Genomic DNA, 15,739 nt, shown 5'->3' on the forward strand with positions numbered 1-15,739 from the left:
GCTTGCTCACCCTCTCACACCTGGACTCTAGCTATTTTCTGGCTCCTGGTTTTGGTGCATCTCCAAAGTGGTTTATGGTTTAGGGGATATTCTTTCTTTTCTTTCTCATTTCACCGGTTTAAAAGTGTTGCATATTGCATTGTTTGAGGCTAATGATGAGACTAATCCACATGAAGGTGTTTAATCTTAAATGGGGTGGTTAGGTTAAAGCCAAGGGCCCATGGGCTCATGCTTATGATTTGCAAGTGTTGCTTTCAAGGGAAAGAGAGCATTTTGGTTGGCCCTTTTAGAAGATTGGTGTTCTTTCTGAGAGGCTTTGCAATTTGCAACCGAGGTTTGTCATTATGCCATGCTTTATTGGTGGGGAGGGCATGTAGTAGTCTTGTAGTTTCATTACAATATTACATTCATACATTGAATTTTAGTCAAAAGGGTTATCCACTTTTTAGTGCTTGATTTCAGAATCAAAGCATAGAGTTGAGTGTTAGTAAGATTTTTTCCTAAACTCTTAAACATGTGTCTTCTCTTTGTTGAAATTTGGTTTTGATTTTGTTTTTGTAGCCCATTGGCCACTGGCCTTTTGATGTGATTTTCTGGGCTAGATATTAGTTACTTTGGACATTGAGCATTCTGGGGGGTTGAACAAAGTTAAAAGTGTTTTCAATGTGATTTTTTGAGGACAAAGATGAAATCCTTGAGTAGTGTAGGCCTTGGTCTGAGTATTATTTTTGGTTGCCTTTTGTTGGCTCTGGTGGCTGAGGTTTACTACTTGCTATGGTGGAAGAAGAGGATAGTGAACAGAGAGATTGAAAATAATTATGGCAACCCTGTGAAGGAGTTATTCTACATGTTTTGTTGGAAAAGGCCATCACCATCTTTGAGGCAAACAAGTTTCACTCCTGAGCTTTGTTCTTCAATGAGAATTGGTGACACCCTTGTTCATGACCCTGAACAAGTTCACTCTCAAAGTGGCCATAAGGACTTTGTTTTCAAACCCTTTGGGGAGGATGGCATGGATTCTGAGTACATGAGGCAACAAGACCTGTTAGGCCCTCCAAGATTTTTGTTCACCATAGTGGAAGAATCAAAGGAAGATTTAGAATCAGATGATGGCAAATCTAAGTGTGACAAGAGTGGAAAGGGTTCAAGAGGTAGAAGTTTGGGTGATTTGCTTGTTGTGGAGACACCATATATGACACCTACTACCTCTCCACCTTTTTTCACTCCTCCTTTCACTCCGATGAGTCCCTATAACCAGCACGGATTCAACCCTCTATTTGAAACAGCAACTGATGCTGAGTTCAACAGATTGAAGTCCTCACCTCCTCCAAAATTCAAGTTCTTGCAAGAAGCGGAAGAGAAGCTTAGAAGAAAACTAGAACAAGATCATGAAAGTAAGGGAAATGGAGATGAGGTTGATGGCTCTTTCATCACAATAGTTGTTGACAAGAAAACAACAGAAGGAGAGGTTAATCATCACCAGCCTCGTCCACAACAGTACCATTCAAGCTCTTCTTCACAGGTTCTTCCCTTAGCTTCTTGACACATTCAGCAAACCAGAAGAAAGAAACCAGCTAACACCAAAGTTCTGTCAGTCAATTAAGAGTTCATTTCTTCATTAATATCTTTCTAATTACATGTTGAAGAATTCCACTTTTTTTGTAATGGGAATTTGTTTCCCCCCTTAGTTGTTTTGGGATGAAGTTGTGGTTTAATCTGCTAAGCCACTTGTGAATGAAATGCACTCTCAATGTTTCAAAACATATGGGGGACAATATTTTCTGCCCATAAATGCTAAAAGGTGGGTTTAATGCAATTGCAATTTTTTCTTCTTCTTGTTATTAAAGTTTCAATGCTCACGACAGATATTTCCATTTTAATAGATATGATGCGAGAAATTATTAGGTAAGTGTTTATGATTTCATAATACAGATTAGAAGAACTTCTTTTTTTTTTTGGTATCGAAACTTTCAAAAAAATTTCTAAATTTATATCTCACCCAATTTCTATGAGACATACATTTAAGTCTTTTAATTTTTTTAAAAAAAATCACTCAAGTACATCTTATAGATTAATCGGCAACATACTACATAGGACCACCTATTGATTTTTGGCATCTGACAAGGTCATTGTTATTGTTTTCATTTAATTGTTTTTTCGATGAGATGGTCCTACCTCTTCCATACATGCAGCTGTATAAGGGTCATTGAAATAATTCTATGAGGGTCTTTGCCATTTCTTTTTTCTCTTTACTAGCCAGTGAATGAGACATATGTTAAACCAACGTTGTCCCATGTCATGTTTTTCTGCTTTTTTGTCACCATTTTTACCCACTAAGCATTTTAGCACAAAACATTGCCTACCGCATGATCAAAATTTGGTGAAGATCAAAGAAGGACACGTGGCATGCATTGAATAGTTCACGGTGAATCAATCTGCATAATGGTCAGAAAAATCACCACTGAAGAATGTGACAAATTTGGTAGAAGAGAGGGTCTGGTTTTGTGGCTTTTTGGTAAACAACAAGGGGTGCAATTGCCCGTGAATATGTCTCGTGGGTCATGACCGAAAGTGCCATCTTTTCTAACCCCACCACCACGTTGAAGAATCATAACAGGTCAGAATAAAGAATAAAATATGGCTTTAAGCATAACTTTTGGTGAGATCTTTTTATGTTGTAAATCCAAGCGTACACACACATATATATAACTATCAACCATTCAGGTTCAAGTAAACACAATAATATCTACATTTTTTTAGATTCATCGATATTGTTTATGTTGTTGGCTCTTTCAAGTTTCAACTTGTCTTGTCTAATTAAACACAGATAAATGACAAGTGGTGGAATGTACAAGAATAATTTTATGGAAATGACTAGGGGTGGATTTGTTTGGTTACAATGGAGGGAAAGATCTTAATTAATCAAAATTAATTGGTTTTGTCTGACTTAGATTGAGGAAAAACTTCAACACACTTGGACCAGACCAATTTAATGAAGAATAGTTTGGTTCCATTTGGGTAATGATATTAAGAAAGTATAGATACTTTAAAAAATATGATAAATCATAAAATTTATCTTAAAAATATATAAATTTATTTATTTGAAAAAAATACTAAAATACTTATATATATATATATATATATATATATATATATTAATTATATGTGTGTACAATACCAACATCAAAATTGACCAATAGACCAATTTTAGTGAATTTAAGGGAGTATATTGGATTAGAAATTTAATAGATTTTAAAAGATTTTTTTATTATAATTTTTTTTGTGATATTCAATCAAGACAATTAAGAAATTAAGAATTTTTTAAGAGTCTGTCAAAATTTGATAGTATCTGATTAAGACAATTAGAATTTTTTTAGGAGTTCACCAAAATCTAGTGATATCCAATTAAGATTTTTTTTACTTAAAAAATATCTATTTATATTAAAAAAATATATATAGAGATTTCAATAAATTATTTTGAATATCAGATTTTGTGACTTTTTAGCATAATTTACATGTAATTCACTCATCAAATAATTTTATTAAAATTTTTTAGATATCATACTTTTTTTCTTTCTATTTTTACTCCTTTTTTTTTTCTTCTCTTAAATCTTTTCTCTTGTTTTTCTTGTTTCTCTCTTATATTCTTTTTTTTCTTCTCTCTCTCCTCTCTTGCCATTTTTTCTTTTCTCCTTTTCTTCTCTATCTCATTTTCTCTTTTATTCATCTATCTCATTTATCTCTTTTTTTTCTTCTTCTCATATTGTATTTTTCTCTCTCCTTTTCTCTCACCTTTCTTACTTCTCTTTCTCTTTATTTTCTATTTTTTTTTCTCTTTCTCTTTTTTTTCTTCTTCTCCTATCTTTTTTATCTATCAATTGATGTATAATTTATCAATATTTATTTTTTAATTATTAAATATTTAAAATGATTTTCATATTATTAAATATCATCTATTGTTAAAATTTTTAAATTATTAAAATTTAACTATTTATTTTTAATCAAATTTAATATTAAAATATAAAATTTTGAAACATATATTAAAAAAGACTTTTGAAGGTCATGGTAATGACCCTTAAAATGAAAATAAAATTTTTAATTTATGTCATACATTCTTAAGAAATGTGATTGAAAGAATATTTAGCATTTTTAAATCACACTTTATAATTTTAAGTCAAAGCCTCTATTTTTATTTAAGACACAAGTTAAATTTGTTATTAGCATGTAACAATATGTAATTTTATTAGTAAATAATGTCATTTTCATGAATTTCTACTTAAATTAATGTTAAGTCTCAATTTTTTTTAAAAAAAAAAGGTGTTAAAAGACTTTTTTTCCCCTAACATTTCCCTAACATACAATTCAAATTGCGCATTTTTAACCTTTGATGGATTGTCTTTTTTCAAAAAAGTTCTTGCTACTACTCAAAGGGAAAATAGATTCTTTACCATAGAAAAAAGGGAGAAATAGTTGGAACTTGAAAACCTTGAAAAAAAACAAAAAGTAAAACAAGAGTTTCATTCTTGGCCAACTTACTAGAATATACTGTTTTCTTTTTCCTCAAGATTCTTGAGCAACAAAAGTGTTTTATTCTGATGACAACAGCAGCTTTAGTTGATGTTTAATATTGTGCCCAATTTTCTTTTAGCCCTAAAACATGTATATATATGCCCCAAAGGTTGGCAAGCTTCAAAGCTATCTGCACTATAGCAAAATCTAAAATTTGTTAATTCGTTTTTCATACGTGTGCCTTTTTAATTAGACGAGGATTCATCCCTGATTTAGATACCAAACCCTAATTAAAGATATCACAAATGAAAAAAAAAAAAAAAGTACCGGACTATGAAGAATTGAAGATTATAATAAGAAGACAAAATTAAGATATGAGCACTTATAAATGGTCAGTGTAAAGTTTTTTTACATTGGTAACCAATTATATTTTTTAATTGTGTCATATTATAAAAAATATATTTATTTTTAATAGTGACATAATATAATTAAATAATATAATTGATTGTTAGTGTAAAAAAAATTTTCCACTGACAGTGTATAAGTGGTTATCTCTTAAAGATATTATTCATTTTATTTCTTCGGAAACTTGGTTCCTTGTTGTCTTCTGCTGTCAGAGATGTGTTGGTGCAATGTCACCAAAAATAAATGGAGGTAAATTATCATCTCATATTCTCATGGTTATGAATTTAGCTCCTCGTGCTAAAGTGATCGACAACAGAATATTAACTAATAATATTCTTAACACATTCATGATGTATGAAATATTAACTAATAATATTCTTAACACATTCATGATGTATGAAATAGAGGCGTAAAAAGTAATCTGACATAATAGTTTGTCGAATTGGACCAAACTTTTTGTTTATTTAAAAAAAGGCCTAAAATAGATAATATTAATAATTTGAAGATCCAAAACTTATTAAGTTTATTTGGCATGATATTTTAAAAAAAAAAAATTATAAACATTAATAAAAATAAAAATAAAGCAAACACTTTAACTAGATTCACCGGGCCATTAAACCAGAAAATTAATAAGAATTTGCCTCCCCAACCCGCCCGCTTCACACTTGTTGTTAGCCTGATATGACTCATTTAAAAACTTATTGTACATGTATGTTCATATAATATTAACTATTAATTATTGATTCTCTCTATTTTTTTACCCTCTAAAATAAATTGATAGTGATTTTCTTATTAAAAGTAAATTGCCCAGCATAGAAGAAATGAATTTTTAATTATAATGCAAACATTGACTATAATTACATTATTAACTTGTGTCTTCATATTTTTTTATTTGTATAATTTTACAATTATCAATTATTATGCCAAATTTCACATTAACAATTAATAAATCATTAATTTGAGTGGTATTGAACTCAATTTTCTTAAATAAAGTTTCGGTTTGAGTCTTATGTAAAAAAAAATATGATTAAAAAGACTCCACCCAAACTGATGAGTCATGTTTCTAGATGAAGATTATTCATTGACAAACACAATTATAAAAAAAACCAAATTAACATATTCAGTAGTAAGCTCAGTTAAAAAAAATAAAGCCATGTTCTAGATAGAAGAAACCTAATAACCTGAATTATGCACACAAATACAATATACAATACAATGAAATTTAAAATTTACACTCCACCTGAATTTGAAAAAGAATTCAAAAGAAAAGTCCATTAAGGGTGGATTAGTTCTGAGAACTTCATATAATTTGCAAGAAGTGTTAGGTATAAATGGTGTACCCAAAAATAAAAGCATCCATTTATAATTCTAAGCTAGAGTCCCGTTGCAGCATTTTCAGTAATTCCTAGTTCAGAACAAAGAGATCTCAAGCCAGATTCTTCCAACAGGCTGAAAGCAGTAAATCCATAGAATGAGTGGTACAGATCAGGAAACTCTCCAGGTGATTTGCTGAAACCGCCATACTGGTGAAAAACAAATATCAACACCAAAATATGAGTTTAAAATCTAGTTCAATTAATGATATCACATAAGATAGCAAGTATAAATAAGATAGTTTCACAAATTAGGACCAAAAAGAAATTAAGTTAGTCAATAAAATTAGAGATTGAACTCATTCCTTCCTTGTTTTTACTCCCTATACCCCTCTCTTTTCCATTATAAAATTAAATAATTGTTGTTCTTTCAACATCATTATATATCATAGATGCTCTTTTACTTCTTTCATAGAAAATATGGCTAATGATACAAATCTTTTTCAACTAGAATCAAACACAAAACACATAATCAACAAGTTGTTGGTTCGAGAAATACTGGACTCAATCTCCTTAAATAAGATCTTAAGATCTCATATTTGAGTCTTATTGATAGAAAAATCATAATTGAAAGGAGAGACCTCACTAAAGATGTTCAATCATATTTGTGACGAAAACTAGTCATTGATAAAATAATAACTTATCTCTTCCTCAACAATCTTAACAAAATTCAGGTTTGACTGAAATCACTATCACTATCTACCTTTCCTTTTATTTCTTATCATTTTTGTGTTATAAATAAAATATATCACAAAAATTTTCTCCCCGCTAAAAACGTACAACACATTGAATGGAAAACAGACTAGTAGATGTTGTACCTTATATTGACAAGAAATCAAAAATCCACGTAGGGCCTTATTGTCAACAAAATTGCAGCCCCCTAGAATCCTTAAAACAGCTCCAATCCTAGCAAACATATGATGCATGTCAAGGCTTGGATAACTTACAAATAATGCAATACCATAGAAATTGATAGAGGCTCCATACTGCCCTTACCAAAATGCATAACATGTGTCACTAGATTTATTTGGTCTACCTTGAAATCCACCATCAGTTCCCTGCCTCTGAAAAGGAAGACACAATTAACCAAACTATAAGTGATCCATAAAAAATTCATGCACCAAAAGTTAACCAAACTTTAAGAGATCAATAAGGAAAGAAAACCAAGCCATTATTTGGGTGACATTTGCAAAAAATGTTCTTGAAAATGACCTTCAGCCAATGTTCTGTTAAAAACTAATCAGCTTATTTTGAAAGAGTTCAGAAGTACAAACCTGCAAGATCCAGTCAAGAAGCAATGGCACATCTATCAAAGAAGCTGCAGTACGACTTGAGAGTATATTATCTTCGATGAATCCCATTAATCGGAGAGATGCAATAGCACAGTAAGTTGCACCTCCTGTGACACTAAAATAAGTAATGTTGATAAATATCATTTAAGAATTAAAAACATTAAAAAATGGATGAAGACCACCTTTCAAGATGCATACACAGAACATAAGAACTAAGAGACAACAGCCAGAATCATTATAGTCAAGGACAATAAAATTTAAATTGAATGGGGCATGTGCAGGTTGTTATCATTGTGCCTGTTACATGAGCGGCCAATTTGAACTTAAGAGGATATAGGATTGCAACCAACTGGTTGGTTGGCAAGGATATTAGACTAATAAAGTCACTCCTACGATGTCATGTCAGTACTTCAGAGTCTAAAAGAAATGATGACTGTTTATTAGAATCATATAATTCACAATTCAAATCACATGATGTGATATGATTTGGCTATCCAGCTATTATTCATATAATGTACAAATGACTATGAATTTTACAATAAATGAATGAATCCGAGTGATTCCTTATCACAAATATGAATCACACAATTTAGTGATTCATTATTTTTTACTATTCTTTCACCTTTTCTAATAAAACAAATGGAAATGTCAAGCAAGTTTAAATTGTTAAATGAAAAGAACTGAAAGAGTAGTACTCTACTCAAGTCCTATTGAAAAAAGGGTTTCACACTGTCCCTCGCTCATTCTATCCACTGTATTTGGTTGTACTATTGCTCTATTTTCAGTCTTATAAAATAAAGGCTTGACACGCTCAGATATTACCCATGATATTGTTTTCATTATGTACCCAAATCTTAAGATTTGATATAACTTTCGATTCACAATTTGAATCGCAACTTTGATGATGAGACTAGTTCAGAAGGCAATACACAAATATATAAATGAAAGATACTCTCAACCATCAAAACCAATCTGTCGAGACAACCAAAGGAGAAGAAAGAAAAACATGCCAAAAAGTTAAAACTTTACACTCTTGAAATTTCATACTTAATATTAGGATTTCACGAGACAATTTTTAATCTTATGAAGAATATCTTCTAAAAAGAAAATTTAGCTTTGTCAGATAGCATCACCATGAAGTCCTAGATTTCAACCTCCTACCAACCAAGACTAACGAAAACATATATCAAACAATTCTATCATGTGATGAACAATAGCATACAAAAGACCTTCAGGCAAAAGATTTCAATACTTGTGCCTAACATTGCAAGGGCCCCTCTCAACACGGAATTACATACAAATTGTGATGAATGATTGTTTCAACTCACCATGAGATTCTGCACCAGGAACTAATCCAAAGCCACCATCATAAGACTAGAAAAAATACAAAAGAAAAAAAGATATCAATTTCATTTGTGTACAAACACATTTTCAACAAACATGTATGTCCAAAATTTAGTACAATCCTAAGATAATTCTCTTATCCCATCACCAGTTGACGCACTAGCTTCACATACCTGGCAACGTAATATGAAATCCTTGGCTTTCTCCTTGTCCATGCCACTCCAGTTATCGAGCATGAAACAGATGGCAGCTGATACAATCAAATAGATAAAATTATACAATATATCCACTATCCAGGGTTATTTATTAATCAACTAAATAGCTAGCATCATCATTTCATGTCTTTATTTCTCTTACCAGCACAATACACAAACCTAAGATCTGTTTCGCCTCCAGTGTGAATAGGAATGAAACTGCCAACATAGATCAGAAAGTTAAGGAATAAGAAGTAATTCCACTCAAGCATATCATTCGGGGTGTAAATTTTGACATAAACCTGCAGAACCAACCATATACTGCAAAACTGAAAATTTTGATTTGACCATTGCATAAGCACAGAGGCCAAAGTCTTATCCAAGTTTCAAAACCATACCTTCCATCAGGCTGTTGAAGGTTCCTCATAGAAGTCACAATTGATTCTGAATCAAGATTGGACAATTCATAACCAACAATTTTCAATATGGCAACGGCACAATAAGTACTTGCCAAGTGACTGTTGTTGTGAATCAAAACCTTCAAAAGAGGAAAAACCAACATAAAGAAATCAGGACCCTTCAACGCCAGGAAAAAAAAAAAAAAAAAAAAAGCTTAGCTCTTTCAAATTCCAAATTTTTCCGTACTCCATTCTCATCTGGAGGAAACTGTGAGGTTCTGGACCCATGAAAGCCATAGAATTGTCCTGCAGCAAAACTCTTCAAATGGGTCAATTAAAAATCAAATTTTGGAGAGCAAATCCAACCCATAAGTGCATTTGAATACATACCATCATTGAGATCAGCATTGGCACCATGTTGAGCTTGGAAGGACAAAACCCAACTGACAACAGCATCCTTGGCAACCTTAAATCACAAAACACACACACACACGCGCGAGGTTACATATGAACAAGGAATTGTAACAATAAGAGCAGCATAGGAATATGATGATTGTGTGTACTGAGTGGAGAGAGTTGAGGATGTCGAGTCCAGAGATGACAAAGTAAGCGAGAGTAAGGTGGTTGATCTCTTGGGATTCGTAGGGAGATGGGAGCAAATAGTACATCAACTCAAGAAACGTGACATGAACGTCTTTTTCCATCTTCTCGCGGCCACAACACTCTTCTTCTGTCGAATTCATCATTGCTGTGAATTCGGAATCGGAAACGATAAACGCTTAACGCACTCTTTTTAAATACACCATCCTCTGCTTGGTAAAGTTTGGTGGGTTTTTATTAAATTTCTGCTAATTTTATAATTTTCAATTAATTTTAACTCATAAAATAAAATGTGTTAAAAAAATATACAAAAGGCATCAAAATAAAAAATAAAAAGTACAAGTTTAAAAACACATAATTTATATATTTAAAAATATGTATGTATTATAAATTATAATTATCATATAATTTATAAATTTGAAAACACCAACTTGGTTTTAAGTTAAAGTATTATGTAGGCTGGGAACTCCAACTTGGTTGCAGACCCCAACACTGTAAACCTGCTGTAGTTTTATCGAACAGGTGGTGTGCACATTCAGACCCAATGAAACGCAACAAAGCAACGATCTTGACATTCGCTGAGAAATGCAAGGTTCTTCCTCATTCTCTCTTTCTCTTAAACTTTCATACTTTCCTTCCCACGATGGCACCAGAAACATCATTCGTTTTCTGCATCTTTTCAACTCATTCATATATGCTGCCTTGTTATGCACGCAGAATATATTGGCATCAAACTGGCAAGGTTCCCTTAACACTATCAAAGCAGATGCCAAAGGAAGGTACCCTTTTTTATCTTCTCTATTCACAAAAAATATAACTTGAGCCCACCCTTAACTGTTTGCAAAACTAACATGTTTCTTATATATGACAAAAATAAAGGGCATGTGATGTGACGTGATGTGATGATTCTGTTGCAGTATTAGTACTTTGCTAATGGATTTTTGTTGTTTTTGCATGATTTCTACAGCAAGGGGGGTATCCATACATCTAAGGTCAAGTACATAGTTAGAAGGGGGCAGCCATACCTTTGGGTTCCAGAAAACGATTTGCATAATGTGGTATGTTGCTCTCTATATTTTTTTTGGGGTTACGATTGCTTCTTTCGCCTGAAATGTAGAAGAACGTGTTAGAAAAAGAAATAAAGAAGGCTACCATCTAGTGGAGGAAGTCCTTTTATTGTTTTTGTTTTTGCCTTCTGTTTTTTCCATACTAGTGTTAGGCGTGTTAACAAATCATCTGAATACATTGTGTAGTTGCAAGGATGACTCGTTTGATTTTTGTTGTATGTAGAACACAATCATTGATGAGCGTGGTTCATTTGCTGTGACCAGCCCCTTTCCAGGTCCACTAGGAGTCTTATTGAAATCATTGAAAAAGGTTGTGCATGGAATGTGTTTTCTTTTGAAAACTACAATATTATCCTGAGAAATATTTTGTACCCTAGCTTGATTCTATGTAAATAGCAATACTAAAGGGTTTGTCCTAATGGAGCCTGCTTTCAGATTCTCATATCATATGAGTTGAAGATATAAGGGTATAGTCTAATTGGTTGATTTATTCACATGGTGCAGTTACCAGTACGGATTGCTTTATCTGGGGATGTTCTTCCTCTTAAAGAAGATAAGGTAATGCCACACCAACTTTGTATATGCTTGCTCTTTATTGTTTCAGATTTGCTAATTTAGTTTACCAAAATAATGCCAGTCCTTTTAACTGAAAATCTCTAATTTTTGTAGCTTTTTTCTGCGTCTTTAAAATGCCCAAATAATTGCTGCTGCTCTGCTTCAGTAGAACTTTATCTTATATGCCTCTCTTCTGAATTTTTTAATGAAAGTGATTAAAAAAATTAATGGATTTATCATCACAACCACCTGTAGGTCTCCATCATGATCCATAATGAAACCTTGATTTGGGGGTAGGAAGATATTCTCAAAGTTTTGAAATTTGAATATTATTATATGTGAATCATTTGAACCAATAAAGCTGCACAGATTCAAACATTTTGTAGAGGATGTTAGCAGATATAGGGGAAACCTTATTGGGAAAATTTAATCCCCAGCAAGATCAATGGAAGTATGTTTAAATGGATAAGATAACATTATGACTCTGTTGCATGGTAAATTACTTGCTTGTTACTTTCAACATTATAATGTATATGGAATCTTCTTTCATTCCAAGAGCATGATTGTTCTTGTAATATCTAAATTCGGATGAAAGAAATTCACAGCATTTTGACAGGTCCTCATTGGAAGTGGGATGGTTAAGTGTTTATTTCCTGGACATTGTCTTCTAACTGTATCTCTATATTTGAATTTTAATTATCTGAAATTTTTTGTATTGTCTGAAATTTTTTTGCACAAATAAAGTACATTATGTGCAAAGATGATACTAGAAAAGATGGAGTTTTATATTATTTTGCTTATTTTATATTTTGGTTTTTTGAAACAAAAATCAACAGATCAAATACCAAAATGCTGCTGCGAAATGTTACTTTCACTTTTTTTCCACCATCTGTTTTAAATGTAAGCATTAGACTCCTATTTAGTATCCTACAGCTAGGTATGTAAATATTATAAAAGGTGGCTTATCATAATATTAGCAAGTGACAACAGAGTTCTATGTATTGCTGTAGAGTTGCTCTGGATTTTACGTAAGTTATTGGTCTTGGTGTAGGCTAAGTCTCTCGCAGATAAACTTCAGGAAGTCATACTATCTGAGCAAAAAGCAATCAAAGAGTTCACTTACACTGTTTCTGGAGTACTAAGTTCTAGTGCTAGCAGTACATCACGAAGTGATAATCTTCAGGATCTGTTGGGAGACAATGAAAAATACACCATATATAGGTTTAAAACGAGGTAAGAACTTGTATGTTTAAATCTATATCTTAAATCTTGACGCCCAAAAAAGATATATATCTTGAACAGTCATTTCACTAGATGAATGCAAAGCTCATATCTGGTTCTAGCTTCTAGGTTGACTCCTGCACCAATCCTGAATGGTTGTTCTTGTACAAGTTTACCATGTGAAATATCAATTTTTTTCATCTAATGTAAGAGTTTAATGCTCAGATCTTGCACATTTGTTGATGGCCTTGGAGGCACTTTTGACGTGGATATTGAAGATTTGGAAACATCCAGAGCTGATCCATTAGGTAAATACCTGGTTTGAAATGCATAAATGTAGTATCTCTGATTTTTGCAACAAAAGATTCACATCTATTATATTTTTCTTGTTTAGCACCATTTTCAGCAAAGATTATTGATGGGATTAACCAAAGTGAGGCTAGACGTACAGCACTCATGCTTTTTTGTTTTGTTCACAAGGATGCTAATACAAAGGTAACTTAATGATCTTGATTATTCTTTATAGTTTGCAGTACCCCAGTTCTGCAGTTGGTCAATTGCTATCTTCTTGATTATAAGTGTGTGTGGTTACAAGATACATTAGTAATTATACTGCAAAGCATTTTAGAAGTAGAAAATAAGTTGTTTTTATAAAAGTTAAAAACTTTTAGATTGGATGTCTTCGTACCCCATTGTCAAAATTTGTGATGCATGCCTAATGCCTATCCTTCTAGACTATTATGGTAAAACTTGTATTGTTTCTTTTGGTTTGCTGATTTCATACCGCACTCATTTGATGAACTCTAAATCATGTTATCCGTGAATCTTACCATACCATATCATTTCCTTTACTTTTCTGTTCTTGTAATATGATGTTAAGAACTAACAAATCCAGCGGTGTTGTGTTAAGGATGCATACATGACATCGATTGATCGCAAGGGATTCGATGTCCTGGCAAAAGTTACTAGTCCTTTGAAGGATGGCATTGGTGGCTACCAATGGAAAGAATTCAGGTTCATGTTCAAGGAAGAGGCAAACGATGTTGAAATGTTCTGTAGTCAACTAGTCGAAATGGAAGAGGAGGTCATCAATAAGGTTTCAACCTCTAGTGGACTAAAATAGAAATGAGAATGATCTTGGTCGGATCTTTTTTTTTTGGTATATTTTTTTTGTCAAGTCTAGGGAAATGTATGTTTAGTTTTTTTAACCTTGTACTTTCTATGTTTTTCTTGATCAAGTATTACTGTACAAGGCTGTCACTTTTGGTATAATGCACTCTCAAATATTAAATTTACCTTTAGGCTCATACAGGTTTGGCTTGTTTACTACTATATTGCAAATTTAATAAACTGATGTATCATTTATGTATGAGTACATCTTGATGGAAAGGTCAAAGGTTTAAAAAACTGCAGGCTGCAGCTCCTGCTTTTAGAAACTCTATCTGTCCTGCAGATAGAATCTTGTAATGCATAGAACCTTGTAAATCTTACAGTAAATTATCTTGTTGAGTCTTTGGTGTCACATGGTATAACACATTGTATGCTCCCTCTCCAGTTGCGAACGTTTTTTTTTTTTTTTTTTTACCAAAGTTGTAAACGTTTTCAAAAGTTTGATTTATGCATGAAAAATAAGTGGATAATGTTGATAGTCGAACCAAACTATATGAATTTAGAACATCTATCTAATTGCGTTTCTACTGAATTGACTATTGTCATTGAAGATTTGACATAAAGGAAAAGTTAGCTGTTGGCTACTGTTTGCAAATTATCTGCCATCTCAACACTATTGGTATGATCGGTTGGATGAGAAAAATGAAAAAACAATAGAAAAAACTTGAACAATAATGTATTTTATTTTATTAGTTGAAGAGAAAGTTAAAATAAAATGACTTTTAGATATGTAAATATGATTTTTTTTTTCATTTTGATTTAATACAAATTTTATCTTCCTCCTTATTTTCCCCCAATCAGATAATAATACTAATGATATTACAAGATAAAAAATAAGGACTAAAGACCAAAACTCACATTTTACAATATCAAAATTAGTAATTTCAAATTTTAAAGTTATAAATAATATTTTTTTCAGAAACCAAAATTCAAAAGTAAGACTACATATTTGTGTCATAAATAGTTAGTATAACACCATCAAATGACAATCATAATTAAATGGTGTTAAGTACTCATGAGGGAATAGACTAAATAAATATACTGATAGTTTAAATATTTTTTTACATCATCAAATGACAATCATAATTAAATTGTAATTTTATTTTATCTAGATTTTCTAATTAAATTCAATATTATTTCTAAATATTTTCATATCACTATTTTTACTCATTATAATAATGATAATATAAGCCTCAAGACAAACTAAACCTGTAGAAGTGACAACCAGAATCAGCTACAAAAATAAAATATCTTATTATTTTTCATAGTTTAATAAATTTTACCTTCTAACATAATTAAAAATATTTTATTTTAATATCTATATATATGCACTACATACTGTTTTTGTTTTTTTTGTCATTATAATTTTTTAACTTTATTTTTTAATTCTTATCACAATAAATAAGAGAAAATAAAACATGTATAAAAATAAAATGAATTAATTATAATTATATAAACTGAAATAAAATTTATGAAAACCAAATGAATATTTTAAAAAATAAAACATGTAAGTAGCTTCAACCAATTCATACTGTCTTGTATCAGCTAACATCTGCTACGTAATTTTTCGGGCGAGTCCTCTAAAACGAAGAAATACGCACTAATAATTAT

General features: G+C 31.6%; 3 protein-coding genes across 6 annotated transcripts; 2 read left to right on the forward strand and 1 right to left on the reverse strand.

Annotated features, from left to right (window-relative positions):
- LOC109812422 (Putative membrane lipoprotein) lies at window positions 1-1,816 on the forward strand. The gene is made up of 2 exons (XM_020376382.3): window positions 1-334; window positions 562-1,816. Exon 2 carries the CDS (start codon window positions 686-688, stop codon window positions 1,541-1,543), a length of 858 nt encoding a protein of 285 aa, XP_020231971.2. The 5' UTR covers window positions 1-334; window positions 562-685; the 3' UTR covers window positions 1,544-1,816.
- Window positions 1,817-6,077: 4,261 nt separating this feature from the next.
- Window positions 6,078-10,403, reverse strand: PGGT-I (Prenyltransferase family protein). Of its 3 annotated transcripts, none has more exons than XM_020376363.3 (11): window positions 10,079-10,403; window positions 9,906-9,981; window positions 9,763-9,821; window positions 9,516-9,655; window positions 9,281-9,336; window positions 9,097-9,173; window positions 8,908-8,953; window positions 7,562-7,686; window positions 7,284-7,351; window positions 7,106-7,193; window positions 6,078-6,437 (listed from the first exon to the last, which is right to left on the reverse strand). In XM_020376363.3, exons 1-11 carry the CDS (start codon window positions 10,259-10,261, stop codon window positions 6,288-6,290), a joined length of 1,068 nt encoding a protein of 355 aa, XP_020231952.2. In that variant the 5' UTR covers window positions 10,262-10,403; the 3' UTR covers window positions 6,078-6,287. The 3 variants fall into 3 exon arrangements, with proteins under 3 accessions (XP_020231952.2, XP_029130039.2, XP_082929299.1); XM_029274206.2 differs by having other exon boundaries at window positions 9,281-9,438; XM_083073173.1 differs by having other exon boundaries at window positions 9,281-9,438; window positions 9,763-9,834; window positions 10,079-10,218.
- Window positions 10,404-10,528: 125 nt separating this feature from the next.
- LOC109812401 (uncharacterized) lies at window positions 10,529-14,480 on the forward strand. Of its 2 annotated transcripts, XM_020376349.3 has the most exons (9): window positions 10,533-10,707; window positions 10,833-10,894; window positions 11,083-11,173; window positions 11,406-11,492; window positions 11,687-11,740; window positions 12,789-12,970; window positions 13,184-13,266; window positions 13,353-13,453; window positions 13,869-14,480. In XM_020376349.3, the coding sequence occupies exons 1-9, from the start codon at window positions 10,660-10,662 to the stop codon at window positions 14,079-14,081; spliced, it is 921 nt and encodes a 306-aa protein (XP_020231938.2). In that variant the 5' UTR covers window positions 10,533-10,659; the 3' UTR covers window positions 14,082-14,480. The 2 variants fall into 2 exon arrangements, with proteins under 2 accessions (XP_082929300.1, XP_020231938.2); XM_083073174.1 differs by lacking the exon at window positions 11,406-11,492 and having other exon boundaries at window positions 10,529-10,707.
- The last annotated feature ends 1,259 nt before the right edge of the window (window positions 14,481-15,739 follow it).

The sequence above is a fragment of the Cajanus cajan genome, chromosome 4 (assembly GCF_000230855.2).
Source record: "Cajanus cajan strain Asha chromosome 4, NIPB_CcT2T_4, whole genome shotgun sequence".
In the NCBI taxonomy this organism is placed as follows: domain Eukaryota; kingdom Viridiplantae; phylum Streptophyta; class Magnoliopsida; order Fabales; family Fabaceae; genus Cajanus; species Cajanus cajan.

What these genes read in the sequence shown, in the direction of transcription:
- LOC109812422 (XM_020376382.3), top strand. Translation starts at nt 686, where the DNA reads ATGAAATCCTTGAGTAGTGTAGGCCTTGGTCTGAGTATTATTTTTGGT.
- PGGT-I (XM_029274206.2), bottom strand. Translation starts at nt 10,261, where the DNA reads ATGATGAATTCGACAGAAGAAGAGTGTTGTGGCCGCGAGAAGATGGAA. An exon ending in TCCTCAACTCTCTCCACTCA is followed by an intron (nt 9,982 to 10,078) that starts GTACACACAATC and finishes TTGTGATTTAAG; the next exon opens with GTTGCCAAGGATGCTGTTGT. An exon ending in TGATTTCTTGTCAATATAAG is followed by an intron (nt 6,438 to 7,105) that starts GTACAACATCTA and finishes GTTTTTCACCAG; the next exon opens with TATGGCGGTTTCAGCAAATC.
- LOC109812401 (XM_020376349.3), top strand. Translation starts at nt 10,660, where the DNA reads ATGAAACGCAACAAAGCAACGATCTTGACATTCGCTGAGAAATGCAAG. An exon ending in CATTCGCTGAGAAATGCAAG is followed by an intron (nt 10,708 to 10,832) that starts GTTCTTCCTCAT and finishes TTATGCACGCAG; the next exon opens with AATATATTGGCATCAAACTG. An exon ending in ATCCAGAGCTGATCCATTAG is followed by an intron (nt 13,267 to 13,352) that starts GTAAATACCTGG and finishes TTTCTTGTTTAG; the next exon opens with CACCATTTTCAGCAAAGATT.